We start from the raw sequence: 26902 nt of genomic DNA, 5'->3' as shown, positions 1-26902 counted from the left end.
AGTGGTGGGTTGAGAGAACCAAATTTAGTAGAAAAGCTCTAATTCAGTGAATAAATGACTATGCCCCCTGTAACTTATATTCTGTTTTCATTCTTGATATATCATAGCTACTTCTATTAAACAGTTTGATAAGAATGCTGAGACAGTCATCAGAAAATGGATCCAATGACATCCCGTTGACACATAAGAGCGAATGTCCTGTAGGCTGTCAGAAGGGCCTTTGCCCAGTGAGCAGTGGCTCTGTAGAGCTCGGTAGGCAGCAGGAAGGCTTGGAGACAAGTGGACAAGTGGCAGCAGTGATGCATTGTGACCTTGTTACTGTAGTTTTGGTTCCCGGGCTTGGGATATCAGGAAGGCAGCAGAAGATTCAGTGTGTGCCGGGAGATAAGTGACTGTGTAAAATTAAGCTTACTGTCTCTGTTTCTTTAAATTTCTCCAAAATCTGGCAGTATCTCATTCCTTCGTGGCCAGTGTTTGGGCACTGCTAAGGTAAATAGATATATAAAATTTCCACTCACTCATGCCAAAAAAATAGTTTGAATCGTGGTTTTCCCATGAACCAAATTTAGTAGCAATACCCTTGTTTTAAGTTGGGGTGAAGGTGGATCAGACAGACCTTGAGATAGAGACTTTCAGAAGGGAAAGGATATAGGAATGTAACAGTGGATTTTTCCCCCCATTATTTCATGCTGCAAACTGTTGCAAATTGAATAAATAATAGGGAAGGTTGCCATTAATAATGGCCAGCAAGGCTTTGTTTCCATATGCTTCAGTTACCTGCTCTGGCTACAAGGAAGAATTACTTTCCTTCTGGCTAGCAAAAAGAGGCTTCCCCAGGCTTCCCTGGTGGCGCGGTGGTTGAGAGTCCGCCTGCCGATGCAGGGGACGTGGGTTCGTGCCCCGGTCCAGGAAGATCCCACATGCTGCGGAGCGGCTGGGCCCGTGAGCCATGGCCGCTGAGCCTGCGCGTCCGGAGCCTGTGCTCCGCAACAGGAGAGGCCACAGCAGTGAGAGGCCTGCCTACCGCAAAAAAAAAAAAAAAAAGAGGCTTCCCTATCTCACAGGGTCCATGATCATGATGATGATTATGACAATGATGAAGATCAACAGCAGGGGCAGTGGACCCTGGGCTGCTGGCAACCGCTTCCTCTTGGGACCTCTAGCTTACTGACCAGTGCTACCCTCTGGCATCTACCCAAAAGTTGCTACATCTCCATGGATGATAAATATATAAGAGGTTACTAGGAAGGCATAGATATTTGGAGTTGGGGAGTGGGTGAGCGCAGCTGGTGGATACCTAATGTTTCTTTTTAAATCACTTCCCTACAATATAAAATTAAAGAGAAAGAAGTAATGGAGGAAAACAAATCCAAAGGGTTGAGAATCTTCAGCATCTTTTAGCAAGTGGAAGTTGGATTTGAAAGGGCATGTAAGTAGGAAGGAATACCACCCAAACAGTTATGATTAATTCTCTCACAATGGGACCCCTGCCTGCCCCTTTCTTTGTGGGAGCAAGAGCTTTATTTAACCCTCACAGCATCCCATCAGTTGCCCGAAGAATGAGATAAGCCATGTCGTTGTTGTTTTCCTATCTCTTTTCCTAGTTCCTTCCTTTGTCTTCCCTGCTTAAGTTAAAATGTGATTATCTGGAAATAAAAATAATTATGCAGATCAACTCAACAGTGTTAATCCCTGAAGAAAAGTGAGCTGTTATCATTTGTGTGCCTCAGGGCTCCTCATCCCAAAGGCCAGAAAGTTCGGTGACGTTCAACCCTTATGAGCCAGACCGAGGGCCCTGGGCCAACGAAAGAGGTGAGAGACGCACCTTTAGTCCCTGGGTGTTACAGAACTGTCTCCCACAGTCCCTTGCCAATTGCAGGGTGGGCTCACCCCACTGTCAGCAGCTGTAACATAGCACTGGTTAGCAGCAAGTGGTCCTGTCATCTAGTGGCAGGGGACAGATGCCACGTGTCTGTGAGCAGTGCTGTCTGTTGGATGAAATGGTCTGTACAGCTTCCCTCACAATAAATTGGCCACGTTGAAAATATCCTTCAATCCTGCTGCTTCAGGATTTCTCACCTCTTGCAACAATAACTGATACTACTCAAAGTTTCCATTTCTAAGATCCTGTTCTTGGAAAAATGTCTGTGTTCAGGAATACGTTTCAGCAAGAGGTGCAGAAATAAATGGGTGACTGGTAAAAACTGAAGGAATGTCTGAGTTGTTGGAATTCAACACAGTTCAGGGAATTGTAGTGATTCTGTGAGGCCAGGAGAGGATAGGATTCAGGGAGGCACCCCCTCAAACTCAATAGGCCTCTACTAGACTGATCAGAAATGGGGCCTCTGGGTGACCTTCTTAGGTTTTCTAGGTGGCCCCAGGTTTTTTTTAATTGGTGAACTTGGTCTGTTTAATGCTACAAAAAAAAGCACCCCCAAACTTAGTAGCTTAAATCAACAACAATCATTTAATTATCTCATGCAGATCATGAATCTGGACAAGGCTGAGCTGGTCCGTGGTGGCTCAGGGCCTCTTGAAGGGAGATTGGGGGTGGAGCTGGGCGAGCAGGAGGTGGAGACCGTGGTGAGACTGGGGCCGGGGCTCCGGTGGGTGACCAGCATCTCCTTGTCTCCACAGAGCCTCGGAGGCTCTCAGTCTGGTCTCTTCGCCTGGGCTGGCTGGAACATTCTCACAGCATAGAAGGGGTCAGGGCAGTTGGACAATTGCATAGCATCTGAAGCTTCAAGAGGCAGATTTCTAGCAACCCAGGCAGAAGGTGCATGGCCTTTTAGGACCTTGCCTGAGTATATCACAGACATCACTTCTGCTATACTCTATTGGTTGACATGATTACAAAAGCCACTGAGGTGAGGTGACATAGATTCCACCTCTCAGTGAAGGAGGGTCACAATTTTCAGACATAGTTTAAAGCCACCATGGCCCATTAGGAGGGCCCCATCTGTCTTTGCCTCTGGCAGGAAGACCCTTTCTCGATGTTCATTAGTGCAAGAACAGGGGTCAAGTACAACAGGGATGAAGAGCTTTTTCCTACCCTGCTACCAGCTGCCTTGAGTGCCTTGAGCGCTCACAGACACCATAACTGCCCAAGGTAACCAAGGTCTTAAAAGGCAAGCTGTGAGCCCAGGAGGTAGAGGTGGGGGGGACGATGGCAGTTTCATGGGGGATCCAGCCCCAGGGTTGTGCATTTCTTGACTGCGTTGCAGAAGCCCAGAGAGAAGCCTTGCCCATGGACACCGAGGTCTATGAAAGCCCCTATGCAGACCCCGAGGAGATCAGACCCAAAGAGGTCTACCTGGACCGGAAGCTGCTGACCCTGGAGGACAAGGAACTGGGCTCTGGGAACTTTGGGACGGTGAAGAAGGGCTACTACCAGATGAAAAAGTAAGTCAAAGCTGTGCCCCGTCACAGCACACTCATTCTCATGTGAGCTTACATTCTAGAAACTACCACATATACATGTATTGTGTTTATTTAATCTCAAATGCAAAATTTAACCTGGCATGGCTAAATCCTTTGTTATCAGCAGTGTAGTTTTTGTTCATTTCTGGTACAATTGAAGTGAAATCATCCATTATATATATTAACTGTGTATGTAATAATTATATACATATTAGTTTAGATGTATTATGTGTCCCTTCCGGAGGATTAGAAAATAGAAACAAGCAAAATATAAGAAAATAAAAACATCCTATTTTACCACTCAAACACCACTACTGTTAACAAACGTGTCTATATGTTTTTGGATCTTTATATGTACACACATGCACATATGTACTAATTAATTAAAATGCAATCTTTCAATGATAACCCAGTGTTTTCACTTACTTTCTTTGATTTTTAAAAATTGTGTCTCATTTCCCTTAACCAGAAAATTCTTGATTACAAATATCCTTAGCATAATTATTTGCTTTATCCTGTAATTTCAAATAATAGTATATATTACATAACAGTTAGAATTGCTAAATTACTAAAAATCTCTTTGTACTTCATTTGGTCTTTAGAAGGCATCCAACAGGGAATGCTCAGTAAAAGTACTGGTTCCTAAGTACTTTGAAAACTACTGGTTTCTAAAGTCCTCTGAAACAAATCTTCTCTGAAAATCTGTTTGATAGAAATATAATTGGGTTTGGTTGTTTGATGCTATTTTAAATTTAAGGAATTTGTGAAAATTTTTTTTCTTGACCCTTGAATCATGTAAATGATTCAAGGGTCAAAAATATAGACAAAAGTATGCACAGAAACTTACGCTTTTAATCCTGCCCCTTCCACCATATGTGTGTGGATACATGTGTGTGTGTATATATATATATATATGTGTGTGTGTGTGTGTGTGTATATGTATATATATATGTGACTGCTATGCTTATTTTTAAATATATGTGTATACATATATATATCACAGTTATTTTGTAAAATGAATATAAATTATCCCGTATTAAGGTATAGATTTTCTCAACTAGTTTGTGATACTCAAATTCCTTGCTTAATTAAATATATAAATTAACATAGATATAACTATAGATACATAATTTCAGCCAGAGGTTTGGGGAGAGGAGAGGCCATATAGGTGAATTGGGGGCAAAATGATGTCTTTACAATACTGAGTCTTCCAATCCATAACAGTGACCCATCCTTCCATTTACTTGGGTCTTTTATTTCTCTGAGCAGAGTTGTTTAGTTTTTTTGTGTAGAGGTCTTGTACAACTTCTTTGTTGGATTCATTCATAGGTATTTAGTATTTTTGATGTTAATATATGTGGTATAATTTAAAATTTTTTACTTGTTATTCCTTGGCATTGCTTGAATGCAGGAATATGACTGGTTTAGTCTGTTGGCCTGATGCCCAGCAACTTTGCTTAAAGTCCCCTATTATTTCTCACTTATTATTTCCAGTAGTTTATCTATGTGTTCTTTGACCCAGAAATAGATCATCTATAAATAACAACAGTTTTATTTCATCCCGCCCAATCCTTATATTTTTATATTTCTTCCTTGCCTTATTGTACTAACTAGGAACTGTGGTTCAGTGTTGGGTAAAAGTGGCAGTAACCTCATTCCTCCTCCCTGATTTCAGGGGGAAAACTTTCCACATTTCACCATTAGGTTTATAGCTACTGTTTGTCAGATTATGAAAGTTTCCTTCTATTCTACTTTTCTGAGGGATTTGTTTTTAATCCTAAATGTGTATTACATTCTTTGTGTGTACTTTTTCTCCTCTGCTGCTAGGACCACAGGCTTTTTCTCCTTTATTGTGTTCATGTGGTGAATTATACTGATTGACTTTCAGATGTTCAACCCACCTTGCATTCCTGGAATAAACCCATCTTGTTCATGAATTATATATTCATCATATCTTTTTCATAAATCACTGAATTTAATGTATTAATATTTCCCTTTGAATTTTTACATCTACATTCGTGAGGGATATCAGTAAATTATTTTCTTGTAATTTCTCTTTTTTTTATGAGGTTAATGTCATCCTCATAAAATGAGTTGAGAAGTTCCCTTCCTCTTTTTGTTTCTGGAAGAGTTTGTGGGTGTTCTCGCTTCCTTAAACATTGGGAAGAATCAAGAGGTTTTTGCTTGTTAATTTTTACCCCTACCTCACACCATACATGAAACCAGTTCCAGGTGGATGGCAGACTGAAATGTGAAAGGTAAAACAATAAACTGTCTAGAGATAGCATAGGATAATATTTCCTTGGTCTCAGGAAGAGGATTCAGGGGGCTCCTAGGGTGCTGGTGATGCTGTGTATCTCTATATATGTAGGAGCTATAGCATGTGTCCAATGTGTAAACACTCTTCGGAGTTCTGCACTGAAGCTGTATGTTCTTTTCTGAATGTATGTCAGACTTAGTCTGTTACTCTGTTATTTTACCTATTTTATGGGATAGTTCTGTTTTTATTCTCCCATTTCAGAGTTCAACAAAAGAGGTATATTTCTTGTATTTGTGGGAACTGTATCATGGAGAGATGCAGTTTCTCAAATCATATGTAGTTAAGTTCCATTCATTTATTTAAGCCCCACTATATCAGAATATTTTCAAGAGTTGAAACATGACCCAGGTGATGTTTTTATTAGAAAATGGAAAGTAATTAGTTTTTTTCAAACTTGTTGAAGTGTGCTTAAAATTAGCAAAGCTCAGTTTTTAAAAGTGTTTTAATGAGCTTTAACAGTATATGTTTTTTAATACTCCAGCTAGAAATTCATTGTAACATATATTAAAGGCATGTTGTATTTACATACATTACACATAATCTGAGATGATAAATCTCAAGATGTTACTGGAATTCATGTATGTCATAGTTTGTAAAGTTTGTTAGAAAGTTATTTAAATATTCTACAATGTGTTGGCTTTCTGCTTGGTTGGGGCATTCTTCAGCACTCTCCCATTATTTTTAACCAATTGGGTGTTACTCTCTTTGTCTATAAAATGAGAGAACATGAGTGGAAAATTAGTCATGTATAACATGCCTTCTTAAGACGCATTTCCATTCTGTGGCAGATATTTCTATAACATCATTTCTAGCATAGGAATTATGCTTCGTGAAAGATAGTTACCTACATGTGAGCCACTTTGAAAAGTTTCTTATGTGTTGTGATTTCTTTTGCAGAGTTGTGAAAACAGTGGCTGTGAAAATCCTGAAAAACGAGGCCAATGACCCCGCTCTTAAAGATGAGTTATTAGCAGAAGCAAACGTCATGCAGCAACTTGACAACCCTTACATTGTGCGCATGATTGGGATATGCGAAGCCGAGTCCTGGATGCTGGTTATGGAGATGGCGGAACTTGGTCCACTCAACAAATATTTACAGCAGAACAGGTATCCTTAGGCACCCAAGAAGCTCATACTGTGAGGGGCAGGGCCCACCTGCCCAATGCACATCATAACCTGATTTCTACAGGAAGCCTTGTCTCCTCCCACACCTTCCCAGGGTTGGTCCACACTCAGGGAGACAAGAGAGCTGTAGTCTTTGGACCAAGTGCTCTTTAGTTCTTAATGTGTAAAGAAAAACTCTAATCCAACAATTTGGTCTCCTTTGCTCACTCTGTACTGGCCTGGTGATAGAATCAGCCTTAGACTATCTTGGCAAGCAGTCTCCCCTCACCAAGCAGAACAAACATGCTCTTTTGAAAAGAAATATTTAAATAAACATTTTATAAAAGAAAACAGTGATATTTTACATGTCTGGCTGACCTCTACATTCCCTTGAGTAATTACTTCTGAAAACATCCGTTGCTATTAGTTGATTACAACCATCGATGGAGTAATCATTCTGTGCTCATCTCCAGCCATGGTTGAGGTGGAGGAACTCACGTGGAATAAGTCATAATAATAGCCACTGATTACTTTATCCCATTTGCTACATTATGTTTATACTTAACTGAGACTCAGGGTTGGTTTTGCTAGCTGTCCAATATTGGAAGGGGGATTCCAACTGAAGCCTGGTTCTTGGTGAGCCAGGTCTGACCACCCCATTATACTGCTTTTCATGCAATTCAAAGCATACCTTGAAAATTCTACCAGCTGAACACCAGTCACCACCATTTGTGACTCTTGCTTAAGAAGAATAGGAAGTGAGTGGGTTCATATTCTGTGTGCATGGTTGGTTGTTCTAAAATGGACTTTTGTTCACTATCACTAATAACACGTTTGTGACTTTCAGGCATGTCAAGGATAAGAACATCATAGAGCTGGTTCATCAGGTGGCTATGGGAATGAAGTATTTGGAAGAGTGTAATTTTGTGCACAGAGATCTGGCTGCAAGAAATGTATTGCTGGTTACTCAACATTATGCCAAGATCAGTGATTTTGGACTTTCCAAAGCACTTCGTGCTGATGAAAACTACTACAAGGTAGGAAAAACTTAGCCAATATTCAGAGTATCAGGTAGTAAAAATCTGAAATGCAAATGTATGTTTTCTTAATTTATTATGGTAGGATTTCAAGAAGCAATTTCCCTATTTAAAAATAACTATGTAAGAAATTTTCTTCTTAAGCTTTGATTCTACTGTTTAAAGAAATAGAAATACTCTAATATGTCACAACTTGGAATTTACTCAGAATAGTATCTTCCAAACTATGTTCCTTGGAGCAATAGGGAATCAAGGTATTAATGATGATTCATTTGGAAAAAGACAAGAATAGAATTCCTTTGTTAAATTGTTTTGGAAAATATGCGTTGAACAAGTTGACTCTTGCAGGACTTTTCAAAGCTCCTCTCTGAACCCTCAAATGAACTAATAGCAACTAAAAGAAGGGAAAAAAATAAGAAAACCCCGTCCTCATATGAATTCAGTCACAGTCTGTATGTAGAGTCTATGTTGATCAATTAGAAGATGTACTAGGATTGAGACCAGGTGGTGGAAGAGGGTACCAAGAACAGATACCCACCTCTTCAGTTCCCTGGGGATGTCCAGCCACCTCAGAAATAGACAGCATACCCTGAAGATCTAACTAGTGAATGGCAGGATGGGATCTGTGGGATTGCCCTGTGTGCCACACCCTGGAGTGGCTGGAGAAATATGCCTAAGTATCCACACCTACCCACCCACCCTTTCTCTGAAAGCCAGGTGTGTGTATGACAGGTAGCAGCAGATAGCAGCTCTTGGTCAGCTAAGGGTCAGCACAAAGGTACGAGCAACAGTAGCAGAGCTCCCATCACAGCTCCTCACTCCATTCTTCATAGAGAAGCTGGCCCCAAAGCAAAGCTGCTTCAGAAATGAGCCATCATGAGAAAAGTATCAAGTGAGCCCTTTGCAGGGACTGCTGGGAGATGGAGCAAAGGGAACAATAGCCTAGAATAACAACCACACATGCACACCAGAAAAAAATAGATTTTATGTTGGAGACACTTTGTAACATGCACTTCATCAAGATAATGAGAGAGAAGAAAATATAGACTAAAACAAGGACTCAGAGAGGAGGCGAAGAAGTTGAGATAACAAATAATCCCAAAACTTAGTGCATTAAAACAATGCCAAGCATTTATTTACACACAGTTCTACACTGTAGGCAGAGCTTGGTGGAAATGGTGCATCTCTGCTCCACACAGTGTCTCAGGAGGTGGTTCCAAGGGGGCAGAGGGTTTATTTCCACTCTGCTCACTCACACAGCTAATGACTGATTTGACATGGGCTGTGGTCTGGGACCTCCACTGGGCTGTACCCATTAAACAAAAACTTAACTACATGTGGCCTCTCCATGTGCCCCTGAGCTTACTCACAGCATGGCAGCTGGGTCCTAAGAGCAAGTTACTCAAGAGGCAGGAAGTGGAGGCTGCCAGGCTCCTAAGTTCAGGGCCCAGGAACTGACTCAGAGTCATGTCCACTTATTCTGTTGGTCAGAGCAGCCACAGACCACCCCTATTCAAGGGTGTGGGGAGGAATGTCAAAGAACACGAGGGCCAATTTTTTCAACTGCCACAGATATTAAACAACATACCATTGAAAGTAAACCAGTGAAACTCTGAAAATCATTGGGGAAGAAAATATAGAAGGCAGTATAGAAGTAAAAGGCAAAGGATCATCAACAAGACGATGGAGTAGGAGACCCCAGCTTCTGTCCCCCAACAAAGATCAACAGTTAGACAGCGATCCATGAATGAAACAGCTCTGGGAGAATGCTGGAGTCCACTTAAGAAGCTTTAGCAGCACAGAGGAACGAAAAATCTGAGAATAACTACATAAAAAGGGAAGGAACAGTAGCTTAATTTTGCTTGCATCATCCCATCCCTCAGGTCAGCACTGCTCAGTGGAGGCAAGAACCCAGCTAAAAAGAGTTCTCTTCACCAGGAAAGGGAAAGCAGGGTGAGCAACCAGCTTCCCCAGCCTTTTGGAGCAGTGCACGAAGGACCTGCTTCAGTGTCACCCAACCCAGAGGCCAGCAAAGCTGAGCTGTCTAGAGACAGCTAGGAACAAGGAAGAAGGGAGAAGAGTGGGGGCTACCACTATCAGCTACACAGCAGGAGTGAGCATGGTTCCTGGTGACCTACTCTGCCAAGGAACCCCAGCAGCCTTCACTACTGAGGGCTTCAACTGCCCTTGCAGATGCAGCTCCCCCCAGCTTTGATCACGCAGGATCTCATCATGGACTCCCCACAGATTTCACTGCTGAGGGTTTTTGCCCTACAGGTTTTCTAATTCACCAGCCACCTGAGTCCCTCCCTACTTCCCCCCCACCTCACCCAATGGGGAGCAGGATCCATACCAGCAGCCTGCTCCAGCTGCTGCAGCTGCTTGCATGCAAAGTGGCAGCCTGGACCCCAGTGGCTGATCCCCACCAGCATGTGTGCACTCATGGCTATCTTCTGTAGCTGTGCACCTACACACTGCCAGCTCAAATCCCATTACTGGCCTCCACTGCTGTGCATGTACCTGGCATGAGCCTGTGCAGCTGCAGGAGTGCACTCTGACAGCCAAGGTCCCTATGGCATCTTGTGGGCTTGGATATGGCCCTGTCTCCTGTCACTGGCCTGCACCACTGGGCTCACCAGCAGCTGTGCACTTACACACTGTCAGCCCAACTCCCATCACCTTTAGTGCCATGCATGTACCCACGGCAAGTCTCTGCAGCCACAAAAGGGCATGTCTGTAGCCCAGGGTCACTGCAGCTGCTAGTGCACCCACAGTTGGCCTCAACCTATGCTGCTAGGCCCAGCCCTTGCCACTATGTGTTTTGCAGCCAGCCCCAGTCACTACAGAGGCAGCTGCAGCCAGCCCCCACAGCTGAGTATATGCACACCACTGGCTCTGGCCACTGCCGATACCTGCCTGGTCCCTAGCTGCTGGGCCTGGAGGTACCACTGAGGACTCAAACAGCCCTTGCAGCCACTGCAGATCCCCTGTAGCTATTGCCAAGGAGCACGCAGTTGTTGTTTTGAACCACAGAGATGTAAGCAAGTGAGACATCAAGCCCTACCCCCAGACCTGGAGCCATCACATACACTTGCACTTGATGTCCTGTACCATAGACCAGCAGTCCCCAACCTTTTTGGCACCAAGGACCAGTTTCATGGAAGACAGTTTTTCCACACACCGGGGTGGGGATGGTTTGGGGATGATTCAAGCACATTACATGTATTGTGCACTTTATTTCTATTATTACTACTTTGTAATATATAATGAAATAATTATACAACTCACCATAATGCAGAATCAGTGGGAGCCCGGAGCTTGTTTTCACTTGCCACTCATTGATAGGGTTTTGATATGAGTCTGCAAGCATTGATTTATTATGGACTCTGTGTAGTCAAACCTCTCTGCTAATGATAATCTGTATTTGCAGCCACTCCCCAGAGCTAGCATCACTACCTCAGCTCCACCTGAGATCATCAGGCATTAGATTCTCATACGGAACATGCAACGTAGATCCCTTGCATATGCCGTTCACAGCAGGGTTGTGCTCCTATGAGAATCTATGCCGCCATTGATCTGACAGGAGGCAGAGCTCAGGCGGTAATGAGAGCCGTGGGGAGTGGTTGTAAATACAGATGAAGCTTTGCTCGCTTGCCTGCTGCTCACCTCCTGCTGTTTAGCCCAGTACTGGTCTTTGGCCCAGGGGTTGGAGACCCATGCCCTAGACCCAGGGTCAAAGTATGCTCCAGCATGCTCCCACCCACAGGTGAAAGTCTTTCCTTACTGAAGTCAGCCCATACAGTCTGGAAGAGGTGGCTGCATCTTCAAATGTACATATGCCTACACAAGGCTGCAAGGATCATGAAGAATCAGGGAAAGATGACACAACCAAAAGAACATGGTAAACTTCCAATAACTGAACCCAAAAAAATGGAGATACACAGATTGTCTAACAAATAATTCAAAATAATTCTTCTGCTCAGAGAGCTACAAAAGAACACAGATAAACAATTTAATAAAAATCAGAAAAACAGTACAAAAACAAAATAAGTTCAACAAAAACATAGAGAACATAAAAGAGTAGCAAACCTAACTTTTGGAGTTGTACAATAAAAAGACTGAACTGAAGAATTCAATGAGAGTTTCAACCACAAACTGGACCAAGCAGAAGAAAGAATCAGTGAAGTCAAAGACAGATCATTTGCAATTAGCTAGTCAGAGGAGCAAAAAGGAAAAAAGAATAAAAATAAGTGAGGAAAGCCTACGGGACTTATGGGACACCATTAAGAGAAACAAGTTATATATTTCTTAAGTCCAAGAAGAAGAGAGGGTGAAAGAGGCAGAGAACTTATTTTTTTAAATAATGGCTGAGACTTCCCAAATCTGAGGAGAGATTTGGACATCCAGGTTCATGAAGCTCATAGGTCCCCAGATAAAGTCAATTCAAATAGATCTTCTCCAAGACACAGAATAATAAAATTGTCAAAAATCAGACAAAGAGAGAATCTTAAAAGCAGCAAGAGGAAAAAAAGCTTGTCCCTTACAAGGGAGCTCCCCATAAGGCTACCACCAGATTTCTCAGCAAAAACCTACAGGCCAGGAGAGAGTGGAATGATACATTCAAAGTTCTGAAAGAAAAACATTGCCAACCAAGAATACTTTATGTCCCAAAACTGTCCTTCAGAAAGGAAGGTGAGATAAAGACCTTCTCAGGCAAACAAAAGCTGAGAGACTTTATCACCACTAGATCTTCCTTACAAGAAATTCTGAGTTCTTCAAGCTGAAATAAAAGGAAGCTAATTAGTAACATGGAAGCATATGAAAATATAAAACATACTGATAAAGGTAAGTATATAGTCAAATTCAGCATACCCCATTACTGTAATATGGTGTTGTGTTAATCACTTAATGCTGATATAAAGATTAAAGGACAGAAGTATTAAAAATAGCTATAGCTACAATAATTTGTTAATGGATACACGATATAAAAAGACATAAACTGTGATATCAAAAACATAACATGGGCTTCCCTGGTGGCGCAGTGGTTGAGAGTCTGCCTGCCCATGCAGGGGACACGGGTTCATGCCCCGGTCTGGGAAGATCCCACATGCCGTGGAGCAGCTGGGCCCGTGAGCCATGGCCGCTGAGCCTGTGCGTCCGGAGCCTGTGCTCTGCAATGGGAGAGGCCACAACAGTGAGAGGCCCGCATACCACAAAAAAAAAAAAAAAAAAAACATAATATGTGGGGAGGAGTACAAGGGTAGAGTTTCTGCATACAATCGAAGTTAAGCTGTTATCACCTTAAAATAGACATATTTATAAGATGTTCTATGTAAGCCTCAGGGTAACCACAAGGCAAAAACTTGCCATAGATACATACAAGACAGAGAAAAGGGAAGCAAAGTATACCACTATGGAAATTCATCAAATCAAAAAAGAAGACAGTAAGAGAGGAAGAAAGGAGCAAAATAACTTTAAAACATCCAGAAAACCGTAATACGGTATTAGTAAGTCTTTACCTATGAATAATTGCTTTAATTGTAAATGGATGAAATTTTCCAATCAAAAAGCATAGAGTGACTGAATGGACAAAAAAAAAAAAAGTCAACTATATGCTGCCTAAAAGAGACTCATTTCAACTTTAAGGACACAGAAAAACTCAAAGTGAAGGGATAGAAAAATATATTCCATGCAAATGTAAACCAAAAAGTAGTGGGTATACCTATGTTTATATAAGACAAAACAGACTTTAATCCAGAAACTGATGCAAGAGACAAAGGAGGTCGGTCATCTTATAATGGTAAAGGGGTGAATTCATTAAGAAGATAAAATAATTGTAAATATACATGTACCCAACATTGGAAAACCTGAATATATTAATCAAATATTAACATATCGGAAGGGAGAAATAGATAACGATATAATAATAGTAGCAGTCTTCAATACCCCACTTTTAACAATGGATAAGTCACAGAGACAGAAAATCAATAAGGAAACATTGGACTTGACCTGTGCTTTAGACCAAATGGACCTAACAACACCAGTCCTTCTCAAACTATTCCCAAAAATGGAAGAGGAGGAAATAGTCTCAAATTCATTTTTCAAGGCCAACATTATCCTGATACAAAAGCCAGATAAAAGGAAAGAAAACTATAGGCCAATATCCCTGATGAACATAGATGCAAAAATTCTCAACAAAATACTAGCAAACTAAATTTAACAACACGTTAAAAAGATCATACACCATGGTCAAGTGGGATTTATTCTTGAATTCGAGGATAGTTCAATATACTCAAATCAATAAATGTGATACCCCACATTAATAGAGTGAAAGATAAAAATCATATGGCCATCTTATTAGGTACAGAAAAAGCATTTGACATAATTCACATCATTTCATAGTAAACAGTCTCAAAAAAGTCAGTATAGAAGGAACATACCTCAACACAATAAGGGCCATGTATGGCAAGCCTACAGCTAACATCAGACTCAGTGGCGAAAGGTTGAAAGTTTTTCATCTAAGATAAGGAATAAGACAAGGGTGCCCACTCACACCACTGATTAAACAGTACTGGAAATCCTAGCCAGAGCAATTAGGCAAAAAAAAAAAAAAAGAAGAAAGAAAGAAAGAAAAGAAGAGAAATAAAAGGCTTATAAACCAAAATTACCTCATCTCTATTTGCAGATGACATGATCTTATACAGTTGACCCTTGAACAACACAGATTTGAATTGTGCAGGTCCACTTACACATGGATTTCTTTCACTAGTATGTACTATAGTACTACACAATCCACTATTGGTTGAATCCATGGATGCAGAACCGTGGATACAGAGGGCCAACTGTAAGGTTATATATGGATTTTTGACTGTGTGAAGTGTCGGCACCCCCAACCCCTACATTGTTCAAGGGTCAACTGTATATAGAAAACCCTAAAGACTCCCTCAAAAAACTGAAAACTAATCAACAAATTCAGTAAAATAGCAAGATACAAAATCAACACACAAAAAGCAGTTGCATTTCTATACACTAATAGTGAACTATCTGAAAAAGAAATAAAGGAAAAAAAATCTCATTTACAATAGCATCAAAGTAATAGAATACTTAGGGATAAATTTAACCTAGAAAGTGAAAGATCTACATACCAAAAATAAGACATTGATGAAAAAAATTGAAGAAATGGAAAGATAACCTGCATTCATGGATCAGAAGAGTTAATATTGTTAAAATGACTACACTACCCAAAGCCATCTATAGATTCAATACAAATCCCTATTAGAATTCCAGTGGCATTTTTCACAAAAATAGAAAAATAATCCTAAAATTCATATGGAACCCAAAAAAACCCTGAACAGCCAAAGCAATCTTGAGAAAGAACAAAGCTGAAGGCATTATGCTTCCTGATTTCAAATTATGCTACAAAACTGTTGTAATCAAAACAGTGTGGTACTGACGTAAAAACAGACACATAGATCAATGGAAGAGAATCAAGAAACTAGAAATAAACCCATGCATATATAGTCAACTAATATTTGACAAGAGAGTCAAGAATGTTAAATGGGGAAAAAATAGTCTCTTCAATAAATAGTGTTGAAAAAACTGGATATTCACATGCAAAAGAATGAAATTGGACTTCTATATTATAACATTCACAAAAATTAACTCAAAATGGATTAAGGACTTGATTGTAAGACTTGAAACCATAAAACTCCTAGAAGAAAACATATGGGAAAAGCTCCTCAGTGTTGGTCTTGGCAATGATTTTTTGGATATGACACCAAATGCACAAGCAACAAAAGCAGAAATCAACAAATGGAACTACATCAAACTAAAAAGTTTCTGTACAACAAAAGAAACATCAACAGGATGAAAGGTCAACTACAGAATGGGAGAAAATATTTGCAAACCATCTATCTGATAATTGGTAATTATCCAAAATATATAAGTAACTCATACAACTCAATAGTAAAGCCCCCCAGATAATCAGATTTTTAAATGGGCAAAGGACCTGAGTAGAAGTATTCTATTTTTTTTCTATATTTCTATGACAAAAGAAGACATTCAAATGGCCAACAAATACATGTAAGGGTATTTGACATCACTAAGCATCAGAGAAATGCAAATCAGAGCCACAATGAGATGTCTCTTCATACCTGTTAAAATGGCGATCACCAAAAAGATAAGAGATAATGAGTGTTGTAGAGGATATGGAGAAAGGGGAATCCTTGTACACTGTTGATGGGAATGTAAATTGGTGCAGCCACTGTGGAAAGCAGTATGGAGTTTCCTCAAAAATTAAGAATAGAACTACCATATCATCTGGCAATCCCACTTCTGTATATATATCCAAAGGTAATGAAATCACTATCTAGTAAAGATATCTTTACCCCTATGTTCATTGCAGCATTATTTACAATAGCCAAGACATGGAAACAACCTAGTATCCATCAATAGATGAATGGATAAAGAAAATACGATACGTGTTATGTGTGTGTGTGTGCATGTGTGTGTGTATGTGTGTGTTGGCTTAAAACTGTAGACAAATATATGGGATATATTCAGACTTAAACAAAGAAGGAAATCTTGCCATTTGCAATAACATAGATGGACCTTGAGGGCATTTTGCTGAATGAAATAAGTCAGAGAAAGACAAATACTGTATGATATCATTTATATGTGGAATTTTAAAAAGCCAAACTCATAGAAACAGAGAGTAGATTTTGGTTGCCAGGGTTTGGGAGGTGGGGGAAATGAGAAGATGTTGGTCAAAGGGTACAAAGTTCTAGTTATAAGAGGAATAAATTCTGGGAATCTAATCTGCAGCTCGGTGCCTAGAGTTAACAGTACTACATTGTATATTACTTGGAAGTTACTGAGAAAGTAGATCTTAAGTGTTCTCACCATTACAACAGCGACAAGAAAAATTAGCAATTTTGTCAGGTGAAGGATGTGTTAACTTACCTTATGTTGTAAACATTTTGCAATATATACGTGTCTCAATCATCATACTGTACAAAAAAAAAGAAGCCATGTTAGAAGCAGCTAAAAGAGACTGAACACACATGAAAAGATGGGAACATGGAGAATTTCTTTAAGAAAACAAAGTAAAATGGAAAACATTAAAGAGTTAAGCAAGATTAAAGAGAAATGATAGTGATGAAAGCAAATTAGCTCAGTGCTCAGAGAACTGTGCATGACAGCATGAATTTGTGCAGCAGGACTGTAAATGCAAATGCCCTTTAATCCAGCAACTCCTTACAAGTACTCTACACACAGGGCAGATACACACTGTCAGTAATGTTCATTCTAGCATGATGTGTAGTAGCAAAAATCAGGAAATGACTTAATGACCTCTCAGTAGGAGGCTGGTTAAATCTGTTGTAGCAGATTTATGCAAAGCATACAATCAACTCTCCTAAAAGTGACTTTCTTTGCATGTGCTGACATAGACATATATCTATGACACATGGTTAAGTAGAAAAATTAAAAAGTGCAAAATGTATATACCTATAGCTTGATTACCCCTCAAGAAAGCATATATTACCAGTTTATACTTATATGTAGATTTTTCTGGAAGGATTCAAGAAAAACGATCAAATGTCTCTCTTGGTGAGGATTTGGAGTTTGTGGTGGAGAGAGATTCCCTTTTCATCATATTTAGGATTTGTCAAAGGTTTATCTTGTGATCGGCTTAAAATTCAGAATAAACTTGAAATAACACACATGACTAGATTGTTCACAACTTTTGAAATCAAAATCTAAAAATAATACATAACATGAATGAGACAGACGTATAAGCAGTGTGTCATTTAGAGAAGTGCCCTAGCACCTGTGGTCTCAGATTGATATCCCCGAGTTGTCTCCTCTGGCCACTGTAGGGCAACTCACCTCCCTCCCTCCACTTCAAGAGATGTCACCCAGGTTAGAGTGACTTCCGTGGGAGGTATCAAGACTTCACTACACCACGCTGAACCCTAAGCCCCAAAGAAAGAGTTTTGCTAGGCAAGATTTTTATCTCTTTACTAGCACTTGCTTTTTTAAATTAGAAAGTTTACAACTTTGTTTTAAATGATACTAGCAAACCGTCTCCCCCAAAATAGTGTTGGCTTAAAGCTGTAGAAAAATGTACAGTAATAGTTAAATATATTATGAACAACCTAGTATTTCTTGGAGCAAAACCATGAAGTAATATTCAGGCCTGACTCTTGCATTGCCACGCCAAGCTCCAAGAAGCTGTGAGTAGACAAAGGAAGAGGTAAGAGAAAGAGACGAAAAAATATAAAAAATTCAGTCTGAACCTTAAAAATATGTATTTAAATTTTAAAAATTTAAGATGTTAAGATTTAACATATTTTAAAGATTCAGACCAGATATATACACACAGGCATTTTGTGAGTCATGATTTTATTTTTTTTAATTATGGTAAAATGCACATAACATAAATTTTACCATCTTAACTGTCTTTAAGGGTACAGTTTAGTAATGTTCAGTACATTCACTTCGCTCACAACCAATCTCTAGAATTCTTTTCATCTTCCCAAACCGAAACTCTGTACCCATTAAACAGCTACTCTCCATCCCACCCTCTCTCCACAGCCCCAGGCAACCATTATTCTACTTTCTGTCTCTATGAATGGGACTACTCCAGGGGCATCAGATGGGTGGAATCATTCAATATTTGTCCTTTAGTGACTTGACTGGCCTACTTCACTGAGCATAATAAAAGGTAACCACATGGTTCATCCATGTCGTGGCATGTATCAGAGTTCCCTTCCTTCCTAAGGCTGAATGATACTCCAATGTATCAATATACCCCATTTTGTTTATCCATTCATTTGTCGATGGACATTTGGGTTGCTTCCATCTTTGGCTGTTGTGAATAGTGCTGCTATGAACAAACATGGTGTCCACCATTTTATTCTTAATGAAACATCTCTATGTGCTTGGTTTTCAGGCCCAGACCCACGGGAAGTGGCCCGTGAAGTGGTACGCTCCGGAATGCATCAACTACTACAAGTTCTCCAGCAAGAGTGACGTCTGGAGCTTTGGAGTGTTAATGTGGGAAGCATTTTCCTACGGGCAGAAGCCATATCGGGTGAGCTACATTTGTTTCATTTCCTAATTAACAGACCATCAAACCAGATCAGCCCCAGATTATCTTTAAAGGACCCTGAAAATCATCAAATCTGTACACCCTTTCTGAGTCTTTATCTTTTGAGAGTGGGGGGTTAATATGATCTCACTTTATTCTAAACTGAAAGAAATATTTGAAGCTATCTGGACAGTCTGTGGGGTTTTTTTATTGTGTATTACACATGTAAATATGCATAAAATATGTCAACGAAAATTCAATCCACTATCAAGTTAAGAAGGGTAAAAGGGAATTTTATTTGAGCGAAACTGAGGATTATAACCCAGGAAGCAGATTCCCGGAAAGCTCTGAGAACTGTTCCACCATTAGAAGTCGAAGGCACAGTCATATATATTTTTGAGACAAAGGGTCATACATCAAAATGACATACTGATATTTTACATAAAGGTCACTAGGGATACATAGTCCAGGTAAACGTGTACAAAGGGAGCAGCAAGTCACCATGACCTACAGAGCTAGGAAAGAGCACTATTTTTTAAAGAAGTTACAGTGTTAGTGTCAGAAGAAAGGGAAAAAAAGTGATCTTTATAGCCAAGCAGGCACTCCCATCTTTGAGGAGCTCTGGTTAATGTGTGATGCAGATGCAGACTGCACAGTACGGAGGGAGGGAGAATGTCCAAACAAACACAGAATTTTATGTTTAATTTTTTTCTTGTCCTGCCTTAAAATATAAATTTTATTTCATCAAATATATACCCAAATCACCATTTATTAGATTTGAAATAGAAATAATGGCTATTCCCATTATCAAATTTGCATCTGTTGCCTTTTTTTAGATATTTTTCATCAATATATATACTGAAAAGTGCACAAATCCTAGGACACAGCTTGATGGATTTTCACAATTGGGACACACCCATGAAGCCAGCCCCCAAATGAAGAAACAGAACAGAAGCCCCCCTTTCCCCCTGCACACACAAAACTTACCCCAAGGGTAACCCATCTGACTTCTAGCATCATAGACTAGGTGCTCCTGGTACTTCCCTGGTGGTCCAGTGGTTAAGACTCCACGCTTCCAATGCAGGGGGCCCAGGTTCAGTCCCTGGTCAGAGAACTAGATCCCACATGCTGCAGCTAAAAAGATCCCACATGCCACAACTAAAGATCTTGCACGTGACAATGAAGATCCCTTGTGCTGCAACTAAAACCCAGAGCAGCCAAATAAGTAAATAAATATTAAGAAAAATAGATTAGGTGCTCCTATTTTTTTTTAAGTTTTCTACATACAACAGCTTTCTTTTATTAATTAATTAATTTATTTTTGCTGTGTTGGTCTTCGTTTCTGTGAGAGGGCTATCTCTAGTTATGGCAAGCGGGGGCCACTCTTCATCGCGGTGCACGGGCCTCTCACTGTCGTGGCCTCTCTTGTTGTGGAGCACAAGCTCCAGACGCGCAGGCTCAGTAGTTGTGGCTCACGGGCCTAGTTGCTCCGCGGCATGTGGGATCCTCCCAGACCAGGGCTCGAACCCATGTCCCCTGCATTGGCAGGCAGATTCTCAACCACCGCGCCACCAGGGAAGCCCGGTGCTCCTATTTTTTGTACTTTATATAGTTGAAATCACACAGCATGTACTCTTTTGTTTCTTTTGTGGGGGTAGGATGTATTTGTTTTGTTTTGCTGCATGCTATGTTTAAAAAGCTCAAGAATATTTTGCATGTATTAGGGAATGAAAGGCAGTGAAGTTTCTGCTATGCTGGAGAAAGGAGAGAGGATGGAGTGCCCTCCAGGGTGTCCAAGAGAGATGTACGAGCTGATGACCCTGTGCTGGACCTACGAGTGAGTACCAGCCCTTCTGCCATTTAGCCCAATGCTCTGGAGGCAGATAGAATTGCCAAGCACTAAAAAGGAGCATGAATTCTGTCTTTTCATGAATCAGGGATGGGCTCCTTTCTAAACAAACAATGGGGGGAGAGGTCTTGCTTCCTGGACCACACACTTATATTCTTTAGTCTAAAGAGTATAGACAATTACTCTAATTCGGGGTATCAACATTTAAACGTAGATAATATTGGCCAAAGGGTGGAGGGGTGGTCAAAGTAAAAAAATATTCTTAAGGGTCTGGTCTGGTGACACGTGCTATTTTGGCATGAGTGGATGGCAGGGGTAATTAGCAGGGGGATGTCATACTTCCTACTTCCTGATCACCTTTCAGAGTGAGGCATGACCACGGATGGTGACCAGCTCACAGATGGATTGGCCAAGGTAGCACTTCCCGAGAAGCAACTCAGAACTTGGAACAGTGGCCCTAGAGTCTGCACTGAGGGGCCTCACGTGGCCTGCCTGGTAGAGCACGTGTGACGTTGTAGGCAGGTGATGTCCAGGGCAGCTCAGCTGGCAAGGGAAACACACTGCACCTAAGAATCAGGGACGTGGCCTTTGACCTTGCCTGGGTTTGGCAGCCTGGACATGCATCATGGGGAAACCTCCAAGCCATGGTCTCTGTCCCTCTGACACTGAAGTGTGCGTATAGCACCCTTGCAACTTGACAATGATGCAGGTCTGTAATCCGGGGGAGCTCATATATCTGCCAGTAGATTTGATACTTCGAGGGTCAGGTTTGTTCTCAGATATGACAGCTGATATTGCAAGAGTATCTTCAGGATGGTGGATATTTCAGGTGCTTTCAGATGCCACCTGGGATTCTGCAACGCCCCGGGAAGCATCTTCCACAACTGTAGCTGGGAGTGGAAGTGAAGAATCTCATTATTGTCTAGAAGTGACCCAGGGTCAGCAAGGGAGAGGGCAGTTATTTCCCTGCCACTTTCCTCATGGAGGTTACAATTCTGGGCTAGGCAAACAGGAAACAAATTAACCCCGACATAAACGCCTGATTATGTATTGTGATGGGAGCTATAGAGAAAGCTACAGGGAGCTTTGAATGAGAGTAGAGAGTTTTGGGGGGAGGGTCATGCTTCTATTGGAGAGTCCATATTGGCCTCTTTTAGGGAGGGGCATTCCAACCGAGAACTGCAGGTTGAGGAGCTTGAGTGTCGGAAATGCCCCCACTGGGCACGAGGGTCAGAGCGGAAAAAGCACCCAGACCCAGGTAGTCGGAAGTGACCGGGACACCGGCACACACACAGGACACTTGGCCACCTTCCTCTGCGGAAGCTCAGTGATGTCCTAGAGGCAGCCTCACCCATGGTATAAAGGAGAGATTCCCTGGGAAACCTGACCAGGTGTCTTTGCTGAGGGCCAGTCTGTACTCCTGTTTCCCTACACTAGTTTGTTCGCTTGGCGCTAGGCTGCTGCGTGGATGAAACTCTCACAGCAAGACTCAAAGGGACTCTTTGTGCATTCGGATCCCCATGTAGGAGTAGAACATCCTGTTTGGCAAAGATGTTGAAGTTGTGTTCTTTGGCTTGAAGTTGAGTAGCAGGAGGGAGGCTTTCCTGCTGTGTGGACACAGGTTTCCACACATGGTCCTACATCCCAGGCTTGGCCATCACGTCCCCTCCTGCAACACAGTTTAGTGGCCAGAGGCATCTTCCCACAGTGAGTGTGGTCTATAGGCGTGACCACAGATGGCTGATATTTTTACGTAGTTTTATTGCCTGCTCTTGAAAGCTGTAGGTGCAACCGTTTGTTTGATGCCATTTGACAAGACAACCTATTTTGGTTCTGTAGAAGCCACCCTGCCCTTATCACAGTAAATGATTCTTGGTTCCCATGTGTGGTCCCTGGCTGTTCTCTTATAACTAGACTGAACCATATGAAATCACAGTTGTTGTAGGTCAAAAAGGTTGAATGTGGACAGTTCATGCAGTTTAACCTCAAGTTCTATGTCACTTTTTGGGCAGTTTTACCCACTTGCCATAGAGCCCAAAATCTTGCAAAATAAAATTAACTTCCAAGCAAGGATAGACTCTCCGAATTTTAAGAAATACTTGCTTCCAACTGATTCTGTTCAGTATGCCCATGTTAGAGAAAGCAGAGATGTCTATAGAAGTTTGTTTAGAGGTTGCAAGTTGTTAAGAAAACTTTTACCCATGGTTTATATACATCATCGCCTCACCTGCCAACAGTGACACAAGTAAGGCCTTGCCACGTTAAGGTTTAGAAGAGCAGCATCTTTTCAGGAAATCCAGAGCCACCTGATTGGGGTGTGGGGAGGGGAAGTTTAAATTGTGTCCACATTTTTAAAAAAAAATAGATTGAGTCAAACGTTAAATATATATCTGCAGCACACTGACCAACTAAGTATTTTCAGACACGTTCTGTTTTGCTAGATCGTAAGGAGACAGTCTCTGAACCTGCGGTTAAAAGATCCTGACTTTGAGAACAGAACTTTCCCATCTTTAAGGTGGACAGGAGTCACCTGGGGACTTGTGGAATGCAGATTGGGTTCTTTAGGTCTGGGGTGGGCCTAACACCGTATTCCCCAGAGGCTTCTGGTCAGCCACACTTAGAGCAGGGGTACAGTGTGACCTCAGGATCATGAGGAAGCGGGGCGCTGCCACTCCACTAGCCCTTGGCCTGCAAAAGCCCCTGCTGTGACCAGCACTTTTTCACGAGCATTGATAACAAACAACAATGCCTCTCTTCCCTTTGCAGCGTGGAGAACAGGCCCGGATTTGTAGCAGTGGAACTGCGGCTGCGCAATTACTACTACGATGTGGTCAACTAACGGCTCCTGCGCCCGTCTGTGGCTGCCTTTGAGCAAATGAGCAGTCGAGGGAAGACGATTCCAGTGCTTTGATTTTGAGTCTCCATCTTCCTCCGCCCGGGAGAGCCGGCTCAGGTGGAACGTTCCACTGACTGTCGTTCCCCAAAGCCTGTCCTGGAGCATGCCCTCCACAAAGCAACCCGTCCCAGAGGAGCGATGGGAAGACAGACGGACACCAGGACCAAGGGTCCCATGGATTCGTGTGTGTTTCTTGTCTGAGTGGCAGGTTATTTGCAGGATTTGTTTCCAAATGTCTTTCTGTCTTTTCAGTTCTCGGGCTCCTGGGCTGCATTTGAATACCCAGCATCACCATGGGGTGCTGAACCCTCTTGCCCATTTCGGCTGCATTTTCAGTGACCAGAGGGTGCCCTTGGCTTGTGATGCCTGCCGTGGAGGGAAGGAAGGGAGAGGAGAAGAGGTTTGACGGCCTCCAGGACATGGTTCCTACAGGTCCCAAGATTGAGCCCTGCCACTGAAAAACGTGCCCCGATAAAAGTGTTTTGAGGCTTAAAAAATCAGGCTGGACCACTGCAATTTCTAAGCCTGTAGCCTAGTTACGGGAAAATAAAAAGTCTGGATACTGCTTTTGCTCTGTGTGTCCTGAGGCAGAAGACTCACATCTATATGAAAAATGGAGCCTGTTGGAATGAATTGGCTTGGCTTACTTTCCCCCCAAAAGCCTCTCTGAAGACTGTACTTGACTGGAGACTAATAAATTAAGTTCTTCGTGGAGACCCAGTAGGGAAGAGGATGTCTGTCATCTCAGGTCTGACCTAGGACAGACAGCAGGGTACAACGGGCTGCCGTCTGCTTAGTGTGGTCCAAGCTTGCTCTCCCTTAGAGAGGGAATGCAGCCAGAATTCCCTGACGTTTTCTGTATTCATAGTGAGGGACAACCTGGTGGCCAAGGTCATGTAAAGAGGAGTTTCTAAGGCAAGTATTAATTCACAGTAAAGCCACAGAGCCTGACCCTCTCCACAAGTAAACCTCATTAAGTGTGACTTTGGGTTGAAGATACAAGACCCAAGAAATTTTTTCTAGTCCCTGAGTCTTAGTTAATCCTTGGCTAGTGTTTGATCTCATGCAGATCATCAGCCCATTGATATCAGATTTGCTGTAGCTATCCTTCTTAGGTCAGTCGAGACACATAAACTCAGACCATCTTGTCTTCAGCGGTACCTAAGACATCTTAAAGTGTACATCCAGCCTGTGGCCAGAGAGGAGGCCCCACTCATGACAGGGGAGCCAGGCATGGAGAAAGGCAGCAGTCGGCACCCCAGCCTAGCCAGCAGAAGACATGAGTCCACTGGTAGAACTTGTGTTAAGAAACTTTCAGAAGCCACCCATGCTTTTTTGCCACAGGGTAGTTTAATCATCGTGTTAAAGAGAGGATCACTGTGTGCTGAGCAGATACTCAAAACAATGGCAATGCACATTTAGAGTCCCTGAGATTATAAAGATGAGTGACACAATCTCTGTGGTCAGGTTGTTTGTAGAATCATCACAGAAAGGGCTGGATAAAGCAGTAATGGCATCTGAGAAAGAGACCATCCATACACACTGCTGAATTCCCAGGGTCCTTCTACCTGCAACATGTGTCTGTAGCAAGGCCACACACTTACAGGAATAGAGGGCATGCATGTCATACACATGTAGAGCTCTTGCCTTCTTTCCAGTGGGATTTTCCACACTGTCTAGCAGCTCAACACCCTTCCCAGGAGTCTGGGGATGAAGAACATCTAGAATGTGAGTGGGCAAGAGATGCCCTGCCCAGGAGGCAGCCAGCACTCCCCTCCGCTCTGGCCTCTGCTTCTCCCCCTAATGGAAAGAGGCCTGTGTGTAGAATTTTCACTGTGGCCACTCGCCCAAGTCTTGTCTAGTGAAAATTGTGTCCTGCGTTAGGGATAACTGTCCTTTTCCCTGGGGTCACAGAGGAAGGCACATAGGGAAAGGCACCTTTGTGGAAGGACTTATGATGTAAATGAGCAAAATTTGCAAGCTTAGGGCTTACTGCAGGGCTGGGCTTTCCCATGCATGTTGCCCTTCTGATGGGTCTAACCACGTCTTTACCTGGGTCTGGGCCCACTCCGTGTGCCTTCACCTTTTGGTCCATGTTTAGCAGGAACCAAAGGACAGCACATCAGACACACGGCGCTGGCCAGTACCAATTGTCTGCTGATGCCACAAACACTGTGTCACCTCAGTGGGACCAAAAGTTTTAGTAACACAAATGTAGTTCATTCTGTGGTTAAAATAATTACAAGTGCTTTTCGTTTGAGCGTGTCCTTCCCCTGCGCTTGCTGGTACCAGCCTTGCCTTTGTCCTTTGCGTGGTGACTTCACATTTACCCCAGCCCAATGACTGCAATCCCCCCTGGGTTTTCACATGTAGGGGTGACCGCCGGTTTATCAGGCCCCCAGACTCCCAAAGAGCACACTCGACCTGTCAATCCAGGCATCATATTCTCCATTCATTTCAGAAGAGCCATCTTTTGTCACTGGACTTTTTTTCAACTGTGATTTTTAATAGAACTTTTAAATGAGCTTTGTGATGATTTTCATGGATGTGATTGAAGTATGATAGGTTATACTGTCAAATACACTGTGCCAAACAGCATTGTCCAATGTGCAACATGTATTTTAAAAAATGGTAAGTCCCCAGCCACATCCTAAAAAGATGGATGTATGCAGGCTGGTCGGAGCAGATCTGGAAGCTTCTGCCATGCACAGAAGGAAAAGGCCTGTTAAGGAGGGCCCTGGCCCGCCCTGATCCTCTGTTCATGGGCAGGGCATCTGCCCAGCAAGAGCTTCACAGCTCACATCGTACACTAATGCGAGGTGGGCTAACAAGACAGAAATCCCAAAAGAGGCTAGAGCAGCCTTGTGGCTTGTGAACTTTCCCTTTCTCTGTACAGATAGCTTAGGGAGCATGGGGAGTGTCAAGGAAAGATATCCAGAGGCCCCATCCCCTGTTTTAAAGGAGGTTCCACACATGCATGGACATCGCATACATACACATAATACACACACACCATGCACATACACACACTGCAATAAGCACACATGCACACTGAAGCTTATTCCGAATGACCACTTCAATGCCACTGTGGGACAGACATCCTGCCTCAGAATACATGTTAGTGGGTCTAGTCATCTCTCTTCTACCTGCTCTGGGCCTGGGTCAAGTACCAGAGTCTCTCCTG

The 26902-nt window shown here is 42.2% G+C and overlaps 1 protein-coding gene across 2 annotated transcripts in view; it reads left to right on the top strand.

Moving 5' to 3' along the window:
* Positions 1-26243, top strand: part of SYK (spleen associated tyrosine kinase) — a 97688-nt gene extending 71445 nt beyond the window's left edge. For both annotated transcript variants that reach the window (XM_081237862.1, XM_081237861.1), the window contains 7 exons: positions 1731-1812; positions 3225-3402; positions 6638-6847; positions 7692-7881; positions 18836-18976; positions 20698-20810; positions 23589-26243. In XM_081237862.1, the coding sequence (XP_081093988.1) occupies positions 1731-1812; positions 3225-3402; positions 6638-6847; positions 7692-7881; positions 18836-18976; positions 20698-20810; positions 23589-23661 (987 nt within the window). In that variant the 3' untranslated portion in view covers positions 23662-26243. The remainder of the gene's footprint in view (positions 1-1730; positions 1813-3224; positions 3403-6637; positions 6848-7691; positions 7882-18835; positions 18977-20697; positions 20811-23588) is intronic.
* The last annotated feature ends 659 nt before the right edge of the window (positions 26244-26902 follow it).

This window comes from Mesoplodon bidens (assembly GCF_964165515.1).
Source record: "Mesoplodon bidens genome assembly, chromosome: 6".
Classification (NCBI taxonomy): Eukaryota; Metazoa; Chordata; class Mammalia; order Artiodactyla; family Ziphiidae; genus Mesoplodon; species Mesoplodon bidens.
Note: the sequence above shows the minus strand (reverse complement) of the source record. Positions and strands in the feature narration are given on the sequence as shown.